This window comes from Tenebrio molitor, chromosome 1, assembly GCF_963966145.1.
Source record: "Tenebrio molitor chromosome 1, icTenMoli1.1, whole genome shotgun sequence".
NCBI classification, from domain to species: Eukaryota; Metazoa; Arthropoda; class Insecta; order Coleoptera; family Tenebrionidae; genus Tenebrio; species Tenebrio molitor.
In genome coordinates this window covers 32330224-32358109 of record NC_091046.1, presented here as the reverse complement: position 1 = coordinate 32358109, position 27886 = coordinate 32330224, and the positions used below count along the sequence as shown (strand labels likewise).

The window sequence follows — 27886 nt, the reverse complement described above, 5'->3', positions numbered from 1 at the left end:
AATTCGATTCAGCTAATTGTAAAGAAGAGATAAAAATTAATAAACGGTTTCAATTGACTTTCTTACAAGTAAAATAAATTACATTTCTAATTGTTTAAAAATGTCATGGAATCAATCTGTTGGCATACAGCAAAGTGGAAATAGCAAATAATTCATGACGTATTGCATTCCAAATTTTCCCTTCATTAATAAACGGAATTTAATAACTGAATAATTCTCCAACGCCAAAGCAGACTAAATAATGTGTCTCTGGAACTTACACATTTCAAGTCGGTCAGCTAACGCAGAAGAAAGGACTAATGCATTGGAGAACAGGAACAGAGGAAATTAATAAATAATTGAGCGCCCAAGGCTGATACGCACTGATGAATTTACTGATTGAATATTATCTCCATAGTAGTATGAATCTCTGTGTTGTTTCAACTCTTTCCATTCATTTAACAAATCGTGTTTGCACGACTCCTTTTCAAATATTTGGATAACTCTATATATTTTTAACGGGGCTACGTGAAGCCATTATCCATAAATTTATTATACATGCAAACAATTTAAATGACAAGGGAGCGATGCAAGCCAAAAAAACTGAATAAAAAAAATTAATGCCTCACGTGACGGCACAGTTGTTCGCAATATATAATAACGTCTGACAACCCAACAAATACAACTTTTCTAATAGATTTCAAACTTACAATTAGCATCAGCTATCAAACAAAATTGGTGGATACGCCGGGATCATTTTGTCATCATAATTATGTGAAATATTTTACATGTTTTTGGTAGAAATTTTTATTTGAATTTTAAAATAAACGCATAAAAATAATGGTCCACAGCATAGATACGGCATAAATAAATAAACGCCATATTTATAACAGCAACATACAACATACTTACTAACTCTCAAGCAAACTAATTAATTGAAGTAAGTTCAATACGGTGATTAATTAATAAATCGCTCTATACAGGGAATTTTCACGAGTGATAATAAGCCCGAAAGAATTGAAATGTATTGTGGATTGCATTGTCACTTGCCACTCGTGAAATAGCGTTTTTTTATTGGTAGCCTATTTTGCTCATTTAAAGCACGCCTCAGCGTGTATAAATCCAACTTTCAAAAGCGCGCGTTTTTTAAAGTTTCTATGGCAACATCAACAACCCGAGACCTGAGAAACGTTAGTGAAGTCTAAATGTTAACTTTTTAATGATTGGTCTGACAGGAGTACCTTGTAACGTCAAATAAAATACTACTAACAAGTGTTTCAAAAGCTTTAATCAAATATTCAACAACCTTAATCTTTTAAACGGATGTGAATAATACAGTTAGGATTAAGTGACCGATTGCAAATTAATTTTGGTTTTTTCATTTTCCATGACAACGAAAGATATATTCATGTCACATCGACGTCACTAATGTATTCACGTTCGTATTTCCATTTTTTGTAATATTAATACCAGTATTTATGATTTCAAAGTGTACCAATAAAAAAAATAGCGTAAAGTATTCGTGGATAACTGGTCTTTAAAACACTTGCTCTATTTCGAACACTCCGGCTGCGCCGTCGTGCCCGAAAAATCGCGCGTGTTTTAAAGACCTTAATATCCACTTATACTTTAATATACTACATATATCGAAATGCATGTACAAAAAATTGTCAGCACCTTCGGGAATACCAATAAATCGAGCAAAGCCTTTTTAATTATATCAATTGATAAGAGGAAATCAACCCCTATCCACACACGTTTCAGACCACTGGCAAAAAATAGGTATAATTAATTTGTTTTTGTTGAATCCTCTTTTTGTTAGTTAAAAATTATTGGACTAAGGTCAGTTTCAACGATGTAAATTTTGACAAACAGTTAGGTCGCCTATTAGATATATTTTAAATCATTTTATCATACATTGTTGATAATAAAAAAGTGATGTACATAACTGAAGAAAGTGTATGAAAAATAAAATAGGAATAAACATGCTCTACTCTCTGTTGAACAAATGTGTGAACAAACCCAGCACATGGTAATATGAAACAGACATGCAATTTTCCAATTTTCAATCGATATACACGTAACCTATAAATGACTGCTGAGAGACATAATTGTATCAAAAGTTTAAATGTAATACCTTGTTCTCGGAACTTTGTAAAGTGGTTTTATTAGAAAGCGTGGGGTTGGTTGCGGTTATAATTAATTTAAAAATTATCCATGTTGTTCGAAATGAATGTGAAGATTTCGTAGTTCCCCTCGAACATAAATTGTTTTGCACCACAAGTTCCCAACTCTCTCCACTTTCAAGTAGAAGTCAATAATCAAGACGGATTCCCTCGGATGCGCTGTAACGAGGTTACAGTTAGCAGCTACTAGAGCAAGATAATGCAATTAATTATATTTTTCCAGAGCCTTTTTCCCTCGCTTACGATAATTTTTTATAACTGTTTCAAATTTTTAATAAAAACCTCACGCCTGTCAAATGTTTTTACATAAATATATCCAAACGATATGCAAATATATTACTCTATAAAAAAAATCCATCATTTTTGACGTCTGAAAAATTTGTAGCTGGTAAAAAATCCGTCAAATGCAAATACAACACCAATCCGAAACCACATCTCAAAAATAGAAAATAAGAAAATCCTTTGTCTTTGCCGCGTAAGCTTATAAGGGAACCGTAAAATATGTATGCAAAAGAAAAATACCAGAGGACAAATGTAAAGCTCGTTTCATATTCAAAAGCCGTCATGCTTAAGAATCTTCGTTCTCTCTCTGAAACATCATTACAGAGAGAGAGTTCAAGTTGTTACGTGAACGTCAACAGTGCAAGAAATATGAAGGAAAAGATATAAACTTGTAAAATGTTTCAAAGAATTTTACATGTTCTCATCCCGAGTGTTATTATGATGCACGACAAAGACTGTTAAAGCATCGGTTCTTATCATGCGATCTCGTGTCCACATCAAGAATTTAAAAAAATCTGTTTAACTTAGCAATTATTTCTTAACTGTACGATTTGTTACATTTAAAATAAAATTTACAGATATAATTACCTACCTGTGACAAAAGCAATGGAGAAATTAACTTTAAAAAATGCGAACATTAACGAAAACATGAAATTGATAATCAAAATACGATTTTTGGGTCATATTTACTTTCGGAAAATTATTCCTGTCAAAAGGCAAAGAATGTACACTTCTGTTCACCGAAAAAGCATACACTTACATTTTGTTTGTGTAAATCAGATTTACTATTACCCGATGTCACTGTCAGTGTCAGTCGCAGGTAATTGAATTAATTCGATTTCAGTCGGTAAAAGTGTACTTAATGCCCCATCTAATGTTACCGTTATCAACATTATAGGCATTATTCTTTATTTTCAAGGTTTATTGTGGGTTCTTTTAAGTCTGGTATAATCAAAATCCGTTTGTAAATTGGGTAAACATGGAAATAAACATCAAGTAAATTTACACAGTCAGAAAATCGCAAAAATCTCTCTCAAGACTTGTCGTATGCTTTTTACGTGAACAGAAGTGGTACTTCTTATGTCGTCTATACTTAAAGCATCAACCAGTTTAAGTTTTTATTAAGAACAATTTTGAATGTGCCACTTTATATGTAGATAAATTTGGCAAATTCTGAGTCTCACATTTTCAGTTTAGGTTGTCGGCTAAATCCTACCCTCACAAATTTTGACAGTCTGTTTAGCTTTAAAACCGGAAGTACATATTTGCAATTTGTATTGAAAATTTCAAATTTTTGGTGTTCATTAATGTGACAAAATGAATATAAGGAACGAAAACTGGATTGAAAAGGGCGAATAAAATGCCATTAATGTCAGAAGTGACAGTTAATAATAAATTAAAATTTGGCATCTGTTTCAAAAAGGCGGCACATAATATTTTTCGCAAAGCTGGCTTGACCCGACAATCATTTATAGATATCCTGTATAATTGCCAACATTGTCATCACCGATCCTTTATTTTATGAAATTTTATTAAAAAAGTAAAAAGCTTTTTTTTTATTAATGTGATTTTGTTTTCATACTACGCACCTCAAAATAAATGTCGAATATTCGAAAATAAAATATTCAAAACAGACTACTACTTCCAGTTAACGTTGATTTGCATTTAAATTGTGTGTAGAATAATGTGGTAGCAATTGGTTCCAGGACAAGTTAATTGACGATTAGCATTAATCAGCAGTTGTAAGTAGTAGCAGTGTTCTATGTTATCTATCCACAATTCCGCATTCCCCTTCATTTGTTATTAAACTCATTTAGAAAAATTTATAAATCTATTTACAGTTTCTAGTTTTTGTTTTTATAAACTTCTATTACTTAAAATGAAAAATTATAGATTACATTTTTTTTATTATAATAAATTTTGATTTTTTAATTATTCACTTAAAAATATTTGTAAAAATGGGATCAACAATATTTTTTGTTAAGACATATACGTGTATAAACTACTTTAAAAATGTATCAAAAAAATTCTTCAGAACTTTTTACGTGCATGAATGTGTAGTAAACTTTTTTTCCAAGAGTCAAACTTAAATTTTTTAGAAAATAAAATGTTATCAAAACCTACTTTATTGATTTTTATGGATTCATGAAGGCGCTTTCCTTTAAAATGTCTCTGTTAAAATTTCTAAACAGCAAATAGGCCAATTTAAAAAAATGGAATTCAATTTCCGTAAAAGATTTCTGAATTTTACATGTTTTTTGTGTACTCAATGGAAAACAGTCATTTTACTAGATAGAAACCAATAAAGAAAAGTGCCACTTTAGTCGTTAGCAACACTTCTCATTAGCAACGCAGTAACACATTTTTTTTAAACGATTTATTTTCGCAAATATTAATGTTAATGGTACAACATGCAGTTGGTTAAATTGTGAATCAAAAATCCACGTGAAATATCAATGGAAAGGAAGTTCTGTGTTGACGTGTTGACCGAAGTGTTGACATTTGAAGTTGACGAAATGTTCTCTTAATCCAGACCGCTGCAAATCCTCTTTGAAATTTGAATTTTGTTTTGAATGAGCAACAAATACGGAGTCATTAAAATGTTTGTCACAACTAGTGGACGTAACGGCGCACCTAAAGCATAGCGCACGGCCACCTACGATGGGACAATCAGTTATAATGACCCTGTATAAAATACCGTGCGATCGAAAATAAAAAAAATCGTGATGGCAGTGGTTAATACGCTTCAGGTGGCAATACGTAAAAATTTAATTCAAATGTGATTACAATATCATTATTAATTATTGACTATTAAAATTTACTTTTACAATATGTTCACTTCAGAGTGTCTTCAGAAATGGTGAAAGACTTAAGTACCGCGAATGGTCCTATTCGACACCTCGAGTTTTTGAGGAATTTCAACAAAAGTCTCCGGACTTTCAAGGCACTTGCCAACAACTTGCCTTGATTATTTCGTTGCTCCATACCTGAACAACAACGTGTTCAAAAACAGACCTGGCACAATTCCCGAATTAATGCAAGTAACAACTGATACCTGCAATTTAATTGATGTCCCGACTTTGCAAACGTCATTTTAAAACATGAAGCGAAGAGAAGCATTATTCTGCATTATATTTTAAATCTCACTGTTTCATTGCGCTAGGTGAGGAAATTCTTTTACAACGGACGGGTCACACATAATTCACACCTTTTCTCATAATCACTAACCTAACTTTTAAGACTAACATCTTAACGAATTCCCAACTAAACTTTTTTATCACAGCCAATTCAATTTTTTTTTTTTCGATCTCAAGGTATATTTTAAAATAAATGCAATTATGTATGTATTAAAATTTATTTATTAAAATTTAACATAAAATAACATTTTTAATTTACAATGCGAAAATTTCCGATAATAATGCGGAATCTGGAAAAGTGCCCCGAATGCTTGCAGCGTTTCCACGTTGAATGGCAAGGGAAATCCTCTCAAAAAGGAATTTCTTAGATTTTGAATCCCCTGATTCCGCGATAAGTCGGTGTCCGATGACATTAATGAAATCTATTGTTTCTTTGCACCAAGGGCCTAAGGTTTCAAAGGCTAAACCTTTAAATATGTAGTTTGACGAAATAATTGAACGATATTTGTTATGTTTGCGTTTGCAAGCCATTTCAGACTTCAGATGTTTTCCATACGTAACTGTCTGCAAGTGTACCTACGACAGTAACGTCCCAAACCAAAGGTTGACCTTTATTCCACGGTACTAAAGTCATCCCATCAGGGCGTTGTCCGTCATCACGAGATAGTCCGTTTGGTTCTAAAGTTGAATTAACATGAATAGAAGTCAAAGACCGGTTGATAATAGAATTAATTTCAGTGTGTCTTGAAAATCTACCACTGCTTTTGGAACAACTTAGACCGTGAATACCAATTTCATCAACTTTCGCATTGCATTTGCAAATATGAGGTGTACAAAGATTACAACCCAATCTTAAACCAATACAAACTTGGAAGGAAGTGTTATCTAAAAGAGTACCAATATTAGGAGAAGGTATTGCATGTAACCAAGATCCTGATTCTCTGCATTGCAAAGCCTTAAAACGAGCCAAGTCCCTAGATGAATTAAAGATTAAGTATCCCAATTCTTCTGAAATTGTGGAATTGTTGGTCTTTCGTTCTCATTTTCTACATCCCAGACTGCTAAAGCTTCATCATAATGGTGAATAATAAGCTCATTATCCTTTGAATTTAGTAATTGAGAAACAAGCTTTTTAACACCATGAACTGAAGATAGGAAAGCAGGGAGGCAAATATCGGAAATGCGGCGAATTCCCAGTCCACCAAATCTAATCGGTAAAGTTGACTGACACCATTGTAAATCAGTTAAACGTAAATTAAGTATTTTTTCTAAAGAAGACTTTAAAGAAGAATCAATGGAATTAACGTAATTAGAAAATTTCCAAAAAGGAGTTGTTCTTAATAAAAAATTAAATTTTGGTATGAAAAGACAGTTCTTGATTAAGGTATAAGCCACGTGTCTGCTAAGAAATTCAGCTTTATTTAAAAGATTTTCAACTGTAATAATAGTTTTTTCGACAGTGTTTTTGAAGCCTTGGTCAAAGATTGGAGAGCCTAAAAGAGATAAACTTCCTCGGTCACAAATTTTAATACCTGGTGCTAAATTTTGAAATTCCTTTATGACTTTTAAATCTGTGTCTCCAGAATAGCTAAAGATCTCGCATTTGTTAAAGTTTAATTCAAGACCAATTTTTCTGGATAAATTGATAACTTTATGTATGTATTACTCTTTCCAAAAAAAAAAAAAATGCCAACATAATATTTTTCTATAATTGATTCAAAAATAGTAGTTTATTTAACCAAAAATCACCAGAATTTATTGCCAACTCAATCAGTACTTGTTGCTCACACGGTATTTGGTGCGTGAAGATGTTTTTTGTGTATTCAAAGGCTTTTACTGCCTCGACCTGCGTCTCGGCTTAATAGTTATTTATGCAACGAGTTTCTGTGTAAATTGGGTTTTTCTAATTGCACGAGGGACAAGATTAAAACACGAGCGTAGCGAGGGTTTTAAGGCCTCAATGGCAATTAGAAAAGCCCAATTTACCCAGAAACGAGTTGCCTATTTACCATTGTTCAAAATATACGTGAATTTGTTGTTACCTAAGCGACTTTAAAGCTTTAGTGTTTTAAGGGGCCGATTTTGCACGCATTTTAGTGTCAAAAACAGAGATTATGATTCAGGTATGATAAAAAATTACTTATTCATTCAAACCTTTCGATTGAGTACACAAAAAAATTGCATATTCAACTTGTAAGAAAACTGAAGGTTTACTAACGTGCAAACGTAATCCACCCGCTGTCGCTCGGAATCACACTTTTTTCACTCGCTAGTAAACCTTCACTTTTCCTTACTTGTAAAACAATCTACTATTACTTTACATGAAAAAAGATGCTAAAAGCTTAACAAATCTTATTTTTATTAATATCACAAAACGCTTTGTAAAGCAATAAATAAATTAAATTGGCTCTTAAACCCATCGACACCTTGTTATATTCCGGACACCATCTGCGCTTTTCAATTAACCTGTCCCCCCTCGTCAACAAGAAGTTAAATTGACAAAAGAAATTCGCTTAGATATGCTTAAATCTATCCTTCTAAATGAGATAATTAACTAATGAGAAAAAAATCCAAATTAAATCACACTTAAGTTTTGGATGACAATTTTCTTGCAGCTTCCCAGCTGACTCCAGTAACATCTGCGGCGGTCCATTTACTACACAAAATCGATTTTTCTTAGTAAACGAATTTAACCCCTAGTGTCAAAAAAATATATAGTGTTTATGAAAGTGTTAAAGGTGTTCCAAAACAATATTCCACTTGGCTAATTTGAAGTCTTATTAAATGTTTTTCATACCAAGGTTCAGATAAATAAATCTTTGTCACTCGCCACATCCGTTGCTTCCAATACAAGAAGACATGTTATTAAAGGACTCTTTCATTTTTGATCATTTTCAGATTTTCTATGTATTTAGTGTTTTTCTTTTGAACAGTATATTCGATAAAACAAATTTACAACTTACAAGTATATCATGATGGGCAGATTCAATGATAGCTCGTTTCACTCTCGTTGTAAATTGACTCACTCATGCCAAAAAAAGTCCAATTTACACACGAACGAGTTGAACACAACGTTTTTTTTTTTCGACGAGTACCTTAAAGGCTTCAAATCCCTTAAAATCTTTAAAATTAACTTGACGTTTCGTTTTGACAAGTTGTGACATTTATCAAAATCCGTTTACACAGGAGAAAATTCTCAAATTCTGACAGTGTCAACAAAAAAAAAATTATAAGACATTCAGCTTAAAAAAACTTACTTACATATGAAAAAGGATTACGTCAGACTTATTTCTATTTATTGTTTTAGTAAGGTCTTTAAACCATGATTTAGAGCCGTTCTAAACGGATTTCAGTTAATATGTAATATTACTCATTATTAACTTCCTTAAAAAAAATTAAAAAAAGACCCCGTTTAATTAAAAGATTCTACGTACAGTATACAGTGTTATTTCATCTTGAGAAATAATGAAGTACGTGAGAAATTAACACCTATAACTTTTCTCCAGTCAAATTTTATAAATACATACTTCATGTTTTACATAAAAAGACAAATTCAAGTGAACATAAAAATAGGTCCTCAAAGAGTTAGAGGTTTGACTGAAAAATAAGGTTGAAATTACTGGAATTTTGTTTGTATTATAAATTAAAGCTTAAGGTGGCGATACGAAAGTTTCTGAAAAATAAGCTCATCGTAGTCGCCAATATTGGCCGTAAAATATAGGCAGTGATCGCATCATCTCCCCGTCGAGTTTGTGGATTGTTTGAGAGCAAACATGAGACGAGCAGGAGAAACCTGGGAAGGCGAAGTCTTAAGCGCAGCGGGGACACTAATAACTATAACCTACACACTTCAACTTCCCGTCGTTAGTAAAGTATCTAACAAGCTCCAAGATATTAAAGTTAAATCAGCGAGCGAACGTCCTGTAAAGACGTGATTGCTCGTTAGTCGCTCCCAGAATTGGATCTTTGAAGTCGTCTGTTCACAGCACGGCGTCTCTTCCATATTCATAGATGCGTTCCTGTCTGTTTACGCAACGTAATCATAAGGAACTGCATGGTGAAATGCGGATTCGTACCGATTTAACATGGTTAGATCCTTGGAGGAGCAGGCGACAAAGCGCGACCTGATGGTTTCGAGTTTCTCACGTTCTAAACTGGCACACATCTTATTCGAGAAAATTTCATTAATGGTGCAAATCGTAAGCATTAAATTATAACGTTCAATTCGCTTAATTGCCTCTGTTAGTGGCATTAGGTTGCGCCATTGCCGTGCATCGAAACTAGTGGAATATTTAATTCCGACTATACCGCTTTCTCCACGTATATCATGCATCCCAATAAAGGGAGCTGGATTGGAACGGCAACAAATGGTACTGCGTCCAACTCGGTGGTTGCGGTTCTAATAGAGTATTGAAATTGTAATTAGAATTAGTTTCTCACAGTTCGTAATTTGGAGAGACACTGACATTCGATTTAAACTATTCTAGCCAAGTTCAACTTGTCTGTCGTTCAAGTGTCTTGATTAATTTTTAAGCACGGCCAGCTTAAAATCAAATACCATTTCCATCACACAGAATTCAATCAGAACTTTCGAGGAATATTTAAATTGCTTACAGTCACTATAACAAAAAAAAAATCATCAATTCTATTGCTGATTGGGAAATCAGATCCAGATTAGAAAATAAAAAACCCAGAAAACTGAATTTAACACCAGAGAATGAGTGATAAAAAAGCATCTCACGTTAATACAACGCTGTATTATAGGTACAAGGTGACCAAGAAACACTGTTTGAGTTGGTAACTTCCGGTTGTTGACAGCTTGACACTGACAGCCGCACCATTGACAAGTAACATTTGACATTTTAATCTAAATATGTTGGTGAATCTGTTCGAGAGCCTCAAAAGAAGAGTTAAATTATGCTCAGAGCAAAATGGGAACACTTCGAGCATTTCCTTTAGTTAATTTTTAGATCATTGTTCTGTAATAAGAGTAATTTCTTTTTAACGTTAACTTTTACTTTCATAAATCACAATCTACCATTTTGTCGCTGTTAATGTTACGTCAGATGTCTGTCAAAAAAACCAACAACACATCGACGGTCGCAGTGTTGCAACAGTTGACAAAGATTTAAATTGTCGTATTATTGTCCCGGCCAAAATGAATGAATTTCCAAAACGGAATAGAGCATTAATTTCATAGTTACGTTCAACTGCCTTTTCGTATTTGTTAAGTGTAGCTTTGCTGTTTTTTTTTCAAAATAACTAAATAAATTTAATTTCACTATACTCTGATTGGGACCAGTTTTGACAGAACAAATGACGTGACCCATAACCTAACTTTTTAAAAGCCCAAATTCGCCGTAAAAAAGTGTGTTCACAAGACAAAAGTTATTAAATTTGTTAACTCTAGTTCGTCATTACAAAAATGAATTTACTACTGGCCGAGTCAGATAAGATAATGAGGCCTGAAAACATAAAACCTTGGATACAATTGTTATCAACAATGGGTTGCTACGTATTTTAATGCGTTACTATGGATTCCCTCATCGTCTTATGTGAATCAGTCTGTATATGTCTACGTATAACGTATGCCATTACCATCAAGACATTTATTTTACTAAATTGTAACAACACGTAATATCTGTTCACGTTGGATGAACATCAGTGGTGCAAATGACTTGACCTGTTACTATGATAACTCATATGAAAGTTAATGCCAAATGTGTGCGATTTGCACCACTGATGTTCAATCCAACCTGAACAGATATTATTGTATAAACGACAACCAGAAAACACGAATGCGAGAAAATAAGGTTAGGAAATTATTTGTTGCCATTTGATGTAAAGGTGTCAGAGTCGTGCTTCGAGTTACAAAGAAACGTTTATCAAGAATCTGGCGAAAATTGTAAATCAACAGCCAAAAGTACGTTGTAAAGACTGCAGTTTCTACGTACCATCGGTGGACATTAAAACCTGGGACATCCAAAAAAATTTCATTGTGTATCAAACTTTCGCTTTGTCCCAAATTGGCAGATTAATTATTGTCACACTGACATCACTCTTTGCAATCAACTCTTACCCCGTCGAGTTTCAATGTTTTTTTGTTACCTACCTGTTCTGACCATCAAAAAACCGATTCTGTGAATAATTACCAACTACTATTTAATTGGGAAAACAAACAATATCATTTAATATGAAACAAACTGTTTAACTTGATGATTTTGACAAATAAACGTCATTCACCCCGTGATAATTTTTATAACCTTTTCGTAAAAAACAAAATTTAACCGATACAAATTTTGTAATTTTTGATTTTATACAACTGTCATCTTGTCCCAGCTTTTAATGTCCACCGATGGTACCTATAGTCATGTTTAATGTAGATATCTCTACAAATGTAACAAAAACAAAATGCTTTATTTTGCCCTACGGGCTTTCGGATTCCTGATTACAAAACATAAACATAAAAATAACAATTTATTCTTCTCCCTCACTCCTCTCGTTCTCTATTCTTTCTCTCCTCTTCCTTACTCTTTCATCCATCTCCCTGCCGTCTTCGCTCTATATTTCTCCCCCTTCCCTTCTCTTTCTCTCTCACATTTCGCCGCATGTGTTCGATCTTCTCACTGTCCTCGCGTCACCTCCTGCACCTTCTCTCTCTCTTCTCCTTCCTTCCCATTCCTGTTCTCTCTCTCCTCGTCCCCACCTCTGCAACCCGCTATCATTTTCCTCTCTCACACACACTCTCTCACCTCCCTATTGTACTTCGATTCTCTTATTCTCTCTCTTCTCTCTTACTTTTCTGTGTCTTTGTCCCTCTACCTTTTTATTCACCTTCTCCTTGTACATTTTCTCGCCGAGTCGTCTTCTTATTCTCTCCTTCTTCTAGCAAATTTTCTTCAGTTTCTCCTGTCTCTTATCACATCTAAACCAGTCCCCGTTTATCTGTATTTTCCTGTATCCTATTTTCACCCTTTTTCCTCTATCTCTCTCCTCTCTGGCCAACTCTTTTAACTTCTTTTGTGTTTCCCTTTCTTCTTTTGTCAAATCGTCATCTATATACATCCTCTCACCTTTTTTTCCTTTAACTTACTCTTACTTAGCATTATGTTCTTCTTCTGCTCCCAATTTTCTGTTTTTGCCAGCATCATCTTATCTTTATTTATTTTAAATGCTTCCTTTACATTCACTTTCACCCCTATCTCCCTTTCTAACCATTCTTCCACCCCCCTCTCTACATTTCCACTTATTGCTCCTATTCCAGTTATTATAACATTATTCTTCCTCTCCTTCTTTTCTCTTTGTTCCATCTTTTCCTCTATCATTTCCATCCTTTTCATCCAATCTGCCTTCTCCAACTGCCCTTTTTCTTCTCTTCCTCTCATCTCCTCTCTCACTGTCGCTAATTCTTTCCTTAGCTCCCCATTCTCCTCTCTCACTGCCGCTAATTCCTTTCTTAGTGTTTTGATCTCCTCTCTCATCTCTCTTATCATGGTTGTTTTCATTTCCTTATCCATTTCCTTGCTTTGATTTTCTTCTTGGCTTCTATTTGGTGATCTTCTCGTTCTGGAACTATTTCTGAGTGGGTTCTTGCCTTCTTTCGACGTTCTACCCTCTTCTCTTTCTCTCTTGCTGCTTTCTTTCCTTACTTCTGACGATTTCAGCATGTCCTCTCTTTCTTGCTCTCCCTCCTTCTCTCTCGCTGCCGCTAATTCCTTTCTTCGTGCTCTGCTCTCCTCTACTATTCCCGCCGTATCCTCTTTTATCTCTCTGAGCACTGTTTCTATTTTCTCCTCTATTTCTTTGCTTTGATTTCTTTCTTCGCCTCTACTTGGGGATCTTTCGGTTCTGGAACTCTTTCTGAATGGGTTCAGACCTTCTTCCGACATCCTACCCTCTTCTCTTTTTCTCTTGCTGCTTTCTTTCCTTGCTTTCGGCGATTTCGGCATGCCCTCTCTTTCTTGCCCGCTGTCTTCTCCTTATCACCTCTCACTCACTCGTCGTTGTTTACGTTTGCTATCGCTGCACTTTTTCCACGTCTGCTCGCTATCGCTGCCAAACAAATGTTTAGCAACTAAAATCAAAGCTTTCCAACGATATAGGGTTTGTATAGTCGAATATGAAAATCTAGGGTCCTATCTTACAATCACCAAATTGGGGTCAACTTTTCCGCTAAAGACAAGCTTGTCAAAAAAGAAATGGGAAAGAAGAAAATGATGACATGGTTTACAATACACAACCTTGTTTGTTTCAGCAAAACTTCTCCTCGTGATCACTATTAGTGTTAGTGTAGATGGTAACATTTTTACTTTCAATAAAGCGACAATTTCTTCTTTTTTTTTATTGTTCTGTGAAATGTATACGATAAGTTTAGTTTACTACTGCAAAGTTAAAGTTTAAATTTTAACTCAGTTAAAGTAATAATAATAAAGTTAAACTTTTAAAACTAACTAAAATGTTTCACTTAATTTTTCTCGTAACTATTAAATAAAAATCTATTAGGTAATGCATGAAGTACACTGCTGTGCAGAAAAATCGCGTACACTTCAAAAATCAAGCAATCAAGTTTTCAAGTGTTTTGTGCTTTGTAAATGCGGATTTTGACATTATATTTGTAAATAGGTTATAAACTATCAAGGAGATTGTCACATTGTATTAGAAAAATGTAACAGTTGTTTGACACTGACAAATAAAAAGTCACAACTAATCTAGACCGTCTTAACACAGCGAAAAATAGGTGTCTGCGATTTTTCTGCACAGCAGTGTACATAGTAATATTTTTGTTTTACGATACAAAAATTTCCGATAATAATGCGGAATCTGAAAAAGTGCCCCGAATGCTTGCAGCGTTTCCACGTTGAATGGCAAAGGAAATTCTTTGATTTTGAATCGCCTGATTCCGCAATAAGTCGGTTTCCGATGACATTAATGAAATCGATGGCCTCTTTGCACCAAGGGCCTAATGTTTCAAAGGCTAAACCTTTAAATATATAATTTGCCGAAATAATTGAACTATATTTGCTATGTTTGCGCTTGAAAGCCATTTCAGCAGTAAAACCTGAAACTTCAGATGTTTTCAAAACGTAACTGTCTGCAAGTGTATCTACAACAGTTACGCCCCAAACTAAAGGTTGATCTTTAATCCATGGTACTAAAATCATCCCATCTGTGCGTTTTCCATCATCCCGAGACAGTCCGTTTGGTTCTAAAGTTGAATTAACATGAATAGAAGTCAAAGACCGGTTGATAATAGAATTATAGAATTAAATTCAGTGTGTCAGAAAAATCTACCAATGCTTTTGAAACAACTTAGACCGTGGATGCCAATTTCGTTAACTTCCGCATTGCATTTGCAAATATGAGAAGTATAAAGATTACAACCCAGTCCAATACAAACTTAGAAGTAAGTGCTATCTAAGAGAGTATGCACCAATATTGGTATTGCATGTACCTAGATCCCGATTCTCAGTATTGCAAAGCCTTAAAACGAGACAAGTCTCTAGGTGAATTAAAAATTAAGTCATTCGTTTGATAGTGATATTATCCCAATTCTTCTGAAATTGTGGAATTGTTGGTCTTTCGTTCTCATTTTCTACATCCCAGACTGCTGAAGTTTCATCATAATGGTGAATAATAAGCTCATTATCCTTTGAATTTAGTAATAGAGAAATAAGCTTTTTAACATCATGAATTGAAGATAGGAAAGCAGGACGGCAAATAGAGGAAATGCGGCGAATTCCCAGTACACCAAATCTAATCGGTAAAGTGGATTGACACCATTGTAAATCAGTTAAACATAAATTAAGTATTATTTCTAAAGAAGACTTTAAAGAAGAATCAATTGAATTAACATAATTAGAAAATTTCCAAAATGGAGTTGTTCTTAATAAAAAATTAAAATTTGGTATGAAAAGACAGTTCTTAATTAAAGTATAAGTCACGTGTCTGCTAAGAAGTTCAATTTTGTGTGAAGGGTTTTAAACTGTAATGATAGTGTTTTCAATAGTGTATTTGAAGCCTTGGTCAAAGATTGGAGAACCTGAAAAAGATAAACTTCCTCGGTCACAAATTTTAATTCCTGGTGCTAGATTTTGAAATTCCTCTATAACTTTTAAATGCTCCAGAAGAGCAAAACATCTCGCATTTGTTAAAGTTTAATTGAAGATCAATTTTCCTGAATAAATTGATAACCTTCTTAAAGTCGGACCAAACTACTTCTGGGTAATCAGCTAAGGTTCCATCATCTAAGTACCAAATATTCAGTTGAAAATCCAAAGATAAAATAATTGGTTGAATGGCAAGACTAAGTATAAAATAATAAATAATAATTTGTGCTTGTAACACAAGTAAAGACAAAGACAGTTTATTCAAAAAAGTGAATATAACTTATGATTCTACTTAAAAATATATAAACTATTAATCCATTAAGAGTCTTTGTTGTGTGATTTAACTCGACTGCTTCGGCTCGTAGAAATAAGTACGTTATACAGGTGTTTTTGAAATATTCATACAAAGAAATTCTAAGCTGTTGGAGGTTCCAAAAGTTTGAGCAATAGTATATTAAAATATAAGTTGCAGAAGGGATCTATTCAAGCACGAATTTGAAATTCCGAAACGAGCCGCCTAGGGGCGAGTTGAGCAACAAATGGGTACTTTTAGGACCTTCTGCAACGAATCTTTTATACTATTTTTTCTATTTTACCGCTTTATACCATTTTATAAATAAAAAAATAAAAATTTTAAATGTAGGGAATTTTGCGGTGGTTGGTGACATTTTTTATGTGGCATAATTTTAGCCGGCTGTGAAAAAAATTAATTTAAAACATCAGATTTTTTTTTATTTTCGCATTTGATGTTTGAAAATGAATGCTGAAGAAAGTTTATCACTAACGCCGCCTCAAATTAGTCAAATTGCACAAAAGACGTTAGAAAATTTACTGCCGGAGAAGTCCAAATCCCAGAATGAAAATTAAACGTTTTGTTCATTGTTATTTATTAATTTGCTTTGTTCTCTGCGAGATTTATTTTTTGACGTCTGTCAGTTGACACTTCACGCTACCAACATCAATACAGTAAATTTTACTAGTCTATTCTAACACGCCAACGACTTATTAAAGCACTCAAATGACGTCATTTGGATGCTAGACTTATTCTAAACGCATAATAGAAAAACCTTTTTTAAACATCTAAAATGATGAAGATAAATTAACATTTTTCACTCCAATCCCATTGTACATCACATTTTGGCATATAATAATTAATTTACATATTTATTATTGTTGCTACGCAACCAGGACTATATATATTATTAATCACATTTAATTCAGGAGCGTACTGGAAATTTTCCAACAATTTTTTAGTTATTTTAATCTTGAAAACTTTTCTTTTTATACCCATAGTCACTAATTACAGGGTTTTTTGTGGGTATATTTTAATGCATGTCATCTCACTTTAACACAAAAACGTTAGTTTAATTTCACCTCAAAGTTGGCATTGAAGAGTCGATTGTGAACGCACTACTCGTGTAAAAACGTAAGATTTAAACAGCTGATCCATCATCCGTAGTGCGTTCACAATCGACTCTTCAACACCAACTTTGAGGTGAAATTTAAAAAAACATCCGACATTATTTGGTGGAAACGCTAAATTCCCCTTTGTTGCTATGGTTTAAAAATGATTTTATTAAATCTCTTCCGTCGCTAGGAAATTTGTTATATCTCAAGAATAATTTCGCTGAAAATACGAAAATACCTACTTGAAAATATTTCTTAATAAAGTTATTCCGTTCAAATAACAACCAGCGCTCTTATAAAACATTCTTGATATTACGTTTTTATTGTTGTTTGTTGTTCATTTATGGCAAATGAAGAAACTTATTGGTATGATATGGTGGCGAACAATATCACAGAGGGATCCGAGTAATTTTGTTTGTGCTTTAATGCTGCGACGTTCTAGAATCGCAACAAAACTACAAAAGGTCGTCGTCTCGTAAAGTTAACAACGCAAGGATGATGGGCGTAACTAAATAGGCTCATATTCGACATATCTGGTGCGGAAAGACCGCGCGGAATGTCGGGGGAAATTGACCGGCGATAACCCACACTCCTGCAGGACCACATCACGAATTCGCCCAACAAACTCAACTTCACGTACAATTTCGGTCAGCGTTTCTTTATTAGCGCCCAAAGGATCTGTCTATAGGTGTGCTTGTCCTCCGCGAATACACCACTTCTTTATTTGATCTCGACCAATAGAGGCACGTATGAACAAAGTTGGCGATCGAACGAAGTCTTAGCTGGCCAGGCCTCCGGGCACATCTATACCAAACAAGCTACATTGAGGACTTTTATCATCTCTTCTATTTTCTTGATTTCTATTAAAAAAAATTTGATAAATAAGTATAAACTAAACTTTAATCTACTATATGTGTGTGCCAAAATCAAGTGGTTTCCCTGACAGCAGAAATAAGAACAGATTTGTTACAAGGTAAAAATATGTTGTGTGTAAATTACGTCTTCACTGTGTAACGAATAAAAAAAAAAGAAATGAACACACTGCACGTAAGTTATTACTTATTTCGGTTGCAGTACACTTGGTAATTTTTTTAATTTTGTTATTACATTAAAAATAAAACAAACATATTTTACACGTAAAACATTTTAAGTTATCGGACAAATTAGTGAATAAAAAAATCAAACATAAGAAATAAATTTATTTGAAAACAAAGAATTATTCATAAGATAAATCAAGAACATGTATACAGTTCATCCATTTTCAATATACACTACTATAGTGAAAATAATGTAAGAAGTCCCATGTCAAATTTGACACTACCGCTGATATTTCTGTAAGTACACCGAAACAAAAATTTTAATTTCATAGTAAATTGTGTGGCTATTTTTTTGCACACTGAATAAAGTCTGCGTTAAACATATAACTTTTTAAAGTTGCTTATCTTTTCGACATCCTGCACAAATGAAAATTGAAAAAAATGACGTCTTAAGTGCAGATTTATTGTTTTGAAGGTATGTAGTTTCAAAATTTTTGTTCATTACCATTACCATTTGTTCATTAGTTAGCATTTTTGCCGCAGGTTTCTTACATTATTTTTACTATTGGGTGATTCAAAATGATTGTGGATAAGTATGGCAACTATGTACGAAAATGTATGTGGCAACTTTGTAGGTGGGGTAGCGTTGACATTTGTATGACATTTCATAAGCGTGCATTTAATTTTTTTTATACCATTGCACATTGATTTAACAATTTTTAAAATTGCGCGACTATGAATTCACAAAGAAATGTCAACTCTATCCTACCCACACAGTTGCCACATACATTTTCGTACATAGTTGCCATACTTATCCACAATCATTTTGAATCCCCCAATTTAAATCTATTGATTTTAGTAACTTTTGTGGTGTAATAGGATACAACTTTTTTCTATTGTAAATGCAATGTCTCAGATAATAATTCAGGTTGTGTATTTTTAAGTGGTTATAATGTACGATAATTGTCATTTTTGTCAATGTAGGAAAGTAAACTAATCTTGAATATTTTATTTAAAAGATGATATCTCTAGGTATAGTTGTTTTAATTTTAATTTTTTTAATACATATTATACAAAAATACCACATTTTTATATTTCAATAAGGTTCAATAAGCATTACCCCTCTGAATTGCAATACTAATGCGCTGCTTCAGGTATGTTTTCGCCTGAGGAATACCTGTGGTATTATTCAAAAGTTTTCCCTATTCATTCAGCAAAGAAAGTGCATCATTGCTCCAAGGGTCCAACGTCTCCACAGCAAACGCAACAAAAAAGTAATTATCGGATAAAGATTTATATTTCCTTTTTTTAAGATCTGCTGCTAAATTTGCAGCTGATTTAGGTAAAATGGACGACTTAGATAAATAGGAAGATGCAAGCGTGTCATTACAGGTGAAATCCCAAACAAGTGATTTGCCTTTTTTCCATGGGATAATGGTTATCCCAACTGGACGTTTGCCATCATCCCTCAAAACACCAGTCGATACAAGAATGCAAGGGATATTGGCAAAAGAGAAAGCACGTTTTAAAATGTCATTAAGGCAACTGTGTCTTGAAATTCTTCCTGCACTTTTTACGCAAGACAATCCATGATGACTCAAAGTATCAACAAAGGAAACGCAAGTACAGATATGTGGTTGACAAATACTGATACCTAGTCTAAGGGAAACGGCAATTTGTAATGTGTTTTTTTCTAAAAGAGTACCACGATGGTACAATCATTTATAATGAAGGGTCAGGTCAGGTTATACAGGGGTATAATTTAGTTATGTATTTTAGTCTCTGTGTGCTATTAGGTTATTAATTTGAATTTGATGTATGTGTTGAATATTGATCAAGACTCACTCGCTGACCAACAGATGAACTCATTGTTTTTGGACAGCAGTGTAAATTATCCTTTAATTAGATGAAGTTGTTAAATATGCGTCTAGTAGATACAGTCGCGGACAGAAAAAAGTAGGACAAGTCTTATTCAGAAATTTAGCCAAAATTGAGTTGAGTAAACCGGGCTTACTGTAATAAATAAATATTTTAATAGGAACCATAGAAAGAGTAAACAGACTTACATTACCGAAAAAAATATTGTCCCACTTTTTTCTGTCCGCGACTGTATGTCTTAGATTAATATTTGTAATTGGAGTCCTATGAAATTACAGTTATCCGTTGTTATTAAACAGAATCTAAACTCAAGAAAATCTCTATGGGATAAGGTACATTTTAATAACTATTTATTTGTACTAGTTGACTAAATTTCATTTTTCTTGACATTTTTGAAAAATCTACTTGTAATTAAATAAAAGGTGTTTTCGTGTTAACTTCCCGAGATACATAACGTGAAAAGTGGTATATCACTAAATATGTATATAAATTTTGCAGTTTATATACCTAACTTGACATCATTTTTTTTTTTTGTTCGACGAACCCTTTAAAGGCTCCAAATCACTAAAAATCTTTAAAATTAGCTTGACGTTTCGCTTCGAGGAGAAAATTCTCAATTTGTGATATAAGTCGACCAAAAAAAGAATTAATTATAGTATCCTAAAATAACAAAATAATCTATCAATGGCACGAATGGGAATGGAAAAGGTAAATTTTTCTCCCATCATTTCGAATAGCGAAAAAAGATTTGTTGAACCTTTTATCGAGCGATCCATTGAATTTGTAATTAGAGTTGGCGCTGGAACTGAACCGTAGGTCTTTTTGAATCGATGCACTTATTTGTGTATAAATTAATGTTACAAAATGCTATCAGTGGAATCAAACGAAGGGTCCGTTTGTGCTTAGAACAAAATGGTTAACACTTTCAGCATCTGTTTAATAAAATAAACATTACCAGTGTAATTTTCTCTTAATCCCTCGAATCCTTAATTTGCCATTTTGTTTTACATTTGTCATTAAATGTGACGTTTGCCGCGATAGTTTAAAATTAGACATGCGTTGACAGTTCCAGCACCAACTCTAAGTACAAATTCAATGGATCGCACGATAGATCCTTCCTTCAACATGAGTTGACATTGTCCGATTGTGTTGTTCCGCGAACTTTGGGGCACCCAGTATAATGTTATTAATTTTAATTTGAGATTAAGGCCCGGTTTATTCACCTTCAAGTAACATTATTTGACCGGTAATTACCATGGATCTACCAATAGCAGATTCTAAATCATAGCAACCACTGGCCAGATAAATTTACTTGAAGGTGAATAAACCGGGCGTTAATTTATAAGATATCAGTATGAAAACTAATACATTTCTAAATCTAACTAAATACATTAAAATTTATCAGTGAAAGTACAGGATTATTCTAAATGATTGTAGTCGAAGTAGGCCATGCCCATGTTATTACATTTTTGCCGCTTTCATGGGAATTGTCAGTTTTGTCGCTGTCACTGTCATTTTTGTTAAATTAACGATTGAATCCAGAAATATTGAGTTGTTTTGCAATCAATTTTAAAAATATTGAGTTGTTTTGCACGCAATGTAACTCCCGTGTGTGAACGGTGTGTACTCAGTACTCACTTATTCGCATGATTTTGATGTTTTTTTAAGTTGAGCGGCAACCATAAATTTTACATTCAGTTTTCATGCCTACTTCGACTACAATCATTTAGAATAACCCTGCAGCTTCATTACTGGCCGCCAGTGACTTTATGAAGTAAATTTTAAATGTAAATTGCAATCAGTTTTTTTTTTTTATAAATAAACTGAAAAATTTGTATCGAGATTATTTGATTCATTGATCACATATTGAAAAATTATTTTAAAATTTAAAAATCTAATCGGTTATTTCCAGTAGTAATTAAAAATAAGTATTTGTGGTTTGATCACTTATCGCAACAACAGTCTTCCCCTGCATTAAAAGGCATCTGAGGAATATTTTAAATATGTATGACATCTACACAAATAACAGACTACGGTAAATATACAGGGTGTCCCAGAAAAAGTGTAGGAACCGAGGATTGCAGATTCTTCTGCGAAGTATAATGGCGTATTTGAAAGAAAATAATTTCGATCTCAAATAGAATTTAAATGATTAACATTTTGAATTGGCCAATCGTGAGGGATTTTCTAATTAATTTCTTAGGTATAAGTTACGTTGCCAAGTTAAATGCAAAAATTGAAAGTTTGGGTTTCTTTGAAAAAATATCTGGTCAACTAGTCAAGGGTCAGTGTCACATAAATTGTCACGAGAAACGTCACTTGTATTTGTCCGTTATTATTTAGAGTGTCTTTTCCATTCTCGTGGTCTAAATAGTGTTACTGAAAATGTTTGCTCCTGATGAATACCTTGAAATGGTAATTATGTACGGCGAATGCAATAGAAATACCAATGAGGCAACGAGGCAGTATGCCATACGATTTCCCCAACGGAATCACCCTTCGTCAAATGCATTTCTGCGTTTGATGGCACGTGCTGGAACAACTGGGTCTCTAATGCCGCAAAAAAAAGGTCTTGTAGCAGAAAATGTGATTAACAGTTCCTACACTATTTCTGGGACACCCTGCATATTATCAATTGATAACAAATACAAAATCTTATTCTGTTTGCTTTGTTTATCCAATGAATAATTATTTATTAGCATTCTAACGATTCTGATAGTAATTATAGTGATGACCTAGTCTATAGAAATTTGATCGACAACTGCATACAATTGCTTGCTACAGTCTACAGTACTCACTTCATTAGAAGAAAAATTCTTTTAATTTTTAATATAATTCAAGTAGTAATTTGAGTAAACATATTGACCATTTTGCAATAAAATCTGATTTCGCTAGCTAACCAGCAAACAAATTCAATTTTCAGATTCTGTTAGAGATCAATGTGGTTCATTTATGTATTCCTTTTGTTATGTGTGGACTAGAAACACTAAAAACAAATGTCTTGCACTTACAAATCTCCAGACATATAGAGGTTTCGTGGACGATCGTTGTGAAGTACATGCCAAGAAAGAAACAACGTGTACAAAATGATAATAGTGGATTATCGACGATTCAGCCTTTTCCCAATATCCTTTTATAGCTTGACCGAGTTCGCCTATTAAAAATTTATATTCAGATAAAAACATAAAAGCACAAACCAAACATTGAAAAACTACAATTTATAATACAAAAAAAAAAATAATTTTTTGTTCAAAATATTAAAAAGAAAATATCAATGTTCCCTGCTTACATAAATCATAATTCATAAATTATCGAAATTTGCATCACGACCAAGGCTGCACTTAATATATTCATTCAAGATGGTTTCACTAGATTTATAAATTAATAATAGTGTATAATTATGGTAGGTATACAGGCTGTTTGATAAAAAAACGCCTCAACCCATAACTTTTTTATTTATTATCCGATTTCAATGAACAAAAAAACCGAAGATAAGATTACGATAGTCAACTTTTTTTTTTTAAATGGACACATGTAGTTTTTTAGGCTCAGTCTGGTAAAGTTTTTTTTTCTGAATCTAACGATGGATTAAAAATTATCGTTTGGTTCATAGCTGACTGAAAAAAAAAAAATAAAACAATTTTTAATTATGGTTCACTTTATTTTCAAGTGTGCCGTGAAAAACAATTGGAATACAAATAGCAACAAATGTCAAGTGTGAGTTTGAAAATTTTCAGGTGCAATCTTGAAGAGTTTTATTATTATTTTCTTGGAAAACATAAATAATAATTTTAAAAAATATTTTTTTTTTTAATTATAAGCCAGTCCTAGACTGCAACAATTTTTTTTTTAATTATTTTTTCTATTAGCTTTTTGTTTTTGACTAATTACGATTCTTATTACACTCGAACATAAAATAATAGTCAAATGGCTGCTATCCTGCATGACTGACAATGTTATTTTATACTTAAATAAAAAAAGTTTAAAAAAGCAGATGAAAACTTCTAAGCTGGCGTTTAGATGACATTTATCGTACTTTGTATTCCGATTGTTTTTCACGGCACTCTTAAAAATTTTATAATAAGCTGAACCACAAAAATTTATTTTTTTTTTGTTAGCTATGAACCAAATGATAACTTTCAATACATCATTAGATCCAGAAAAAAAAACCTTACCAGACCAAGCCTAAAAAACTACATGTGTCCATTAAAAAAAAAAAGTTGACTATCGTTAGATATTGAAGATAACGCCAAAAAAAAAACAGTTTATGGCTGTTTTGTAGCGCTTGAAAAACCATATCTTTGATTTTTTTGTTCATTGAAATCGGGTAATAAATAACAAAGTTATGGGTTGAGGCGTTTTTCATCAAACAGCCTGTATACAAGGTGATTCTGAAATAAGTTTGTAAAAAAAAATTTGAAGTATCCTTGTCATAAAATAATTCTGTGTAAATGACTTTTGGCGATGAAGTCAAAAGGATGGAAATTACCCCCATATCCTTGTATTTTCGACCCCTATGAATAGGGAAAATTTGTCCGAATTTAAAGTGCGTCTTAAGATAGAGAACATACAGGGTTATTATAAATGATTGTAGTCCAAGTAGGCGTAAAAACTGAATGTAAAATTTATGGTTGCCGCTCCATATAAATGATGTGAATAAGTGAGTATACACCGTTCACACACAGGAGTTAAATGGGTTCAAAACAACTCAATATTTTTGGATAATAAAATCCTCATCACCGCACTTTTCACCTAAAAAATGACAGTGACAGTGACAAAAATTGACAGTTTACATGTAAGCGGCAAAAATTTCAAACATGGGCATGGCCTGCTTCGACTACAATCATTTATAATAACCCTGTACAACCCAAAATATGATTTCGCGTTCAATCAAATAACCACCAACTGTTTAATTAAGTTGGTGAAAACAAAATTACACTAAGTATACTAATGGCAATTTTGATATTATGTACTAGGATGCTAGTCCAATCAAATCTAAGTACCTACACAACGTTGCCGGTCGAATAATTAGAAGACTGTGAAGAATATTATCAATGAGAAAGAGAAGTTATCGATAAATAGAACATTTTCTCCTATTTGGTCGTTTCAGTAACTATACACATTAGATACACATTTGATTGCATTTTTAAAACATTTTGAAGTCCGAAGGAAATAGGGCTAAACAATCCATAATGAGAGGCTATGGAAATTTTGCATTTAATTTGGTAGTAAAGCTGTCTGTTGATTAGGTTATGTTTTTCTAAGTTTGAGGTTATAAATAGCATCAATCTTCAATGTCTTGTTGTCAGTTTTACTAGCTTGCAATAGAAGATATAGCGGGAAATTCAGCAACATGTAATGTTCATTTGCTAGGTCCGCATGTCAGGCACTTTAGTGACCGAAATCAAACAGTGTGTCCAACGTTAAAAAAAAAATAAATCATGGCCTCCCATTATGCCAAAACAACGTGAACGGTGTTTACAAAACAGATTATTATGTGTATACAGTGTTATTCACGAGAGGGGTATTTCTGAATTTTTTTTTGCCGCAACCCATTGTACACATTACAACAATATCTTGATTTCAAATTTTGAAAATAATTATTACTGAATCCACGACGGCTCTTAGTCCTGTCTCTTTGACGTTAAAGCAAAAAATCTTTGTCAATTCGAAAAATTTGTTTTTACAACAACGACGAAAAGACTGATATGCTCCTCATTAATGGAGAGCGTGGAAAGAATTCTGTTGCCGCTGCGGATGTTCACAAGCCGATGGTAGACACTTCGAACACCTTTTACATTAACTTAATTTGTTAATTTATTTGTTGAATTTTGATTAAATACAGGTTATCTGCAAATCTGACATATCTGACAAATCTATCCAACTTACTTTGATTTCTAATTTAAAAGAAATAACACATTAGATTTAGTAGTTACTGCCATTGGTGTTGTTGGTTGCGGCAAAATAAAAATTCAGAAGTACCCCTCTCGTGAATAACCCTGTAGGTATATTAAATGAATTTAAAAACTGCATTTATATAATCTCAATTACATGCTACTAAAAAGTGTATTACATGTATTGATATAAAATAAGTTTTAATAAAAAAAAAAACAGATTAGACAAACAAAATTAAATACCTTTAAGTTTATAATTATCAAAGTTGACTACGACTGATTGGCAACACCATTGACACCTTGATTAGGTTTGTCAAAGTGGTGCTTCAAAATGCAATACAGAATATGAAACTGCGAGTTAACACTTGTATTAAACACCTGGCTTGGATACAACTGTTAACTCGCCGTTTTATATTTTGTATTGAATATTAAAGCGTCATTTTGACAATTCAAATCCAGGTGTCAGCGATGTTGCCAATATAATTTTAAAGTCATAGCCTCCTTTAATTATAAATTTAAATGATCTCACCGTACATTTCCAAATTGGAACAAACAGTCGAAAACAAATACTGTTAAAATAACATGGTGATAGAGAAAAAAACATAACAGGAAAATATTTGCTCGTTAATAAAAATTGTCTACATTAATTTACTCATACATAAATTTATATTCTCCGGCAATGCGTAAGTCCTAGAAAGTTTTTAACTTTCTTCGGTTATTAAGCTTCTGACTGGACTGACATTAATTTATTTAAAGATTCAGCTTTATTTAAATTTAAAATAATTGTTTTTCGGCCTCCGTCTAGAAACACTGATTTTCTATTCGTCTAAATCGTCTGGAAACTAGCGTTTCCCTGCCTAGGCAAGAAAATCGAAACAGGAATATTTAATGAAAGATTTTAGGTTGGCGGCACAAAATGTCAATGTCATGTGGAATTTTTGTACAATTTTTTAATTGTAAAATATTGATGTAGGGCAAACTTGTACCTTCATTGCAAGCTGTAGGTACAGTCGTTGACCAAAATAAAATAGGATAAAGTGTTACCTTAAACAGTTTCACAATTCAAAGATTTGTGTAGTGTAACTGGGGCGTATGTGTCTCAGATTACAACTTGATTTGACTTGACGATTGATCTACAAAAAGTTAGGTTGTGTTTTTTTACTTGTCATCTCGTCACTGTCATTATGTTCAATTGAATGATTGTGAGTTTTTGAAATATCGTCGAATGATGACATGACACTTATCAGAATTGTTTTTTTTTTATTTTTGACACTTTTGTTTCCTAAGAGATGGATTTCGCAAAAATATCGAATTACACAATCAAAATTTACTTTGTCCTATTTTATTTTGGTCAACGACTGTACATTGTGTATAGCAGTAGAGGCCAAGGGGGTATCAAGCGACGTCTTAGTAATAACAGGACGACGGTTTTGAATATTTGAGGAATTGATTGAGTTTTGTCGTGACTGTCGCTTCTTGGATCCTTTATGTTGCCAATGAAAGAAAAATAAATTCCCTATCTGGTAATTTTTTAACAAAAATAATTATATTTTGCTTTAAATAAATTGTCGGCCGAAAATTTTTTGTGTATTACAGGGCTAGAAAATGTTTTGCAAGTGCTCGCACTTGTGGGCCTCGGCTGACGCACTTGCAAAATGGCATTTTCTAGCCTTGTGATACAAATAACTATTAATACATAAAGGCAAATATTACGTTTTGAAGTTAAAATAGTTGTAAATCACAAACTTCGAAAATTTGATGTAATATTAATAAAGTTTTGTTAAAACTTATAATCTAGAACTCATGTTACACATTTGTGATAAAATATAATCGCTGATGCCGATTATTTGCAACTACGAACAGATCAAGCAAATTTGTAATCGAATGCTGACTCGAAATGGAAATGTTAGTGATTTAACCGCAATATGTATTGCATAAACGACAGCCAGAAAACACAGAATATGAAAAAAGTGTGCGACG

The 27886-nt window shown here is 33.0% G+C and overlaps 1 protein-coding gene across 4 annotated transcripts in view; it reads right to left on the bottom strand.

Annotated features, from left to right (window-relative positions):
• Nucleotides 1-27886, bottom strand: part of tei (teiresias) — a 281205-nt gene that overhangs the window by 210937 nt on the left and 42382 nt on the right. The window contains exon 1 of one of the 4 annotated variants that reach the window (XM_069042282.1): nucleotides 11539-11726. The exons of the other annotated variants lie outside the window; for them this stretch is intronic. Coding sequence (XP_068898383.1) covers nucleotides 11539-11581 — 43 coding nt within the window. The 5' untranslated portion in view covers nucleotides 11582-11726. Of the gene's footprint in view, nucleotides 1-11538; nucleotides 11727-27886 lie in introns of those variants that run through there. 4 annotated transcript variants of the gene reach the window in all.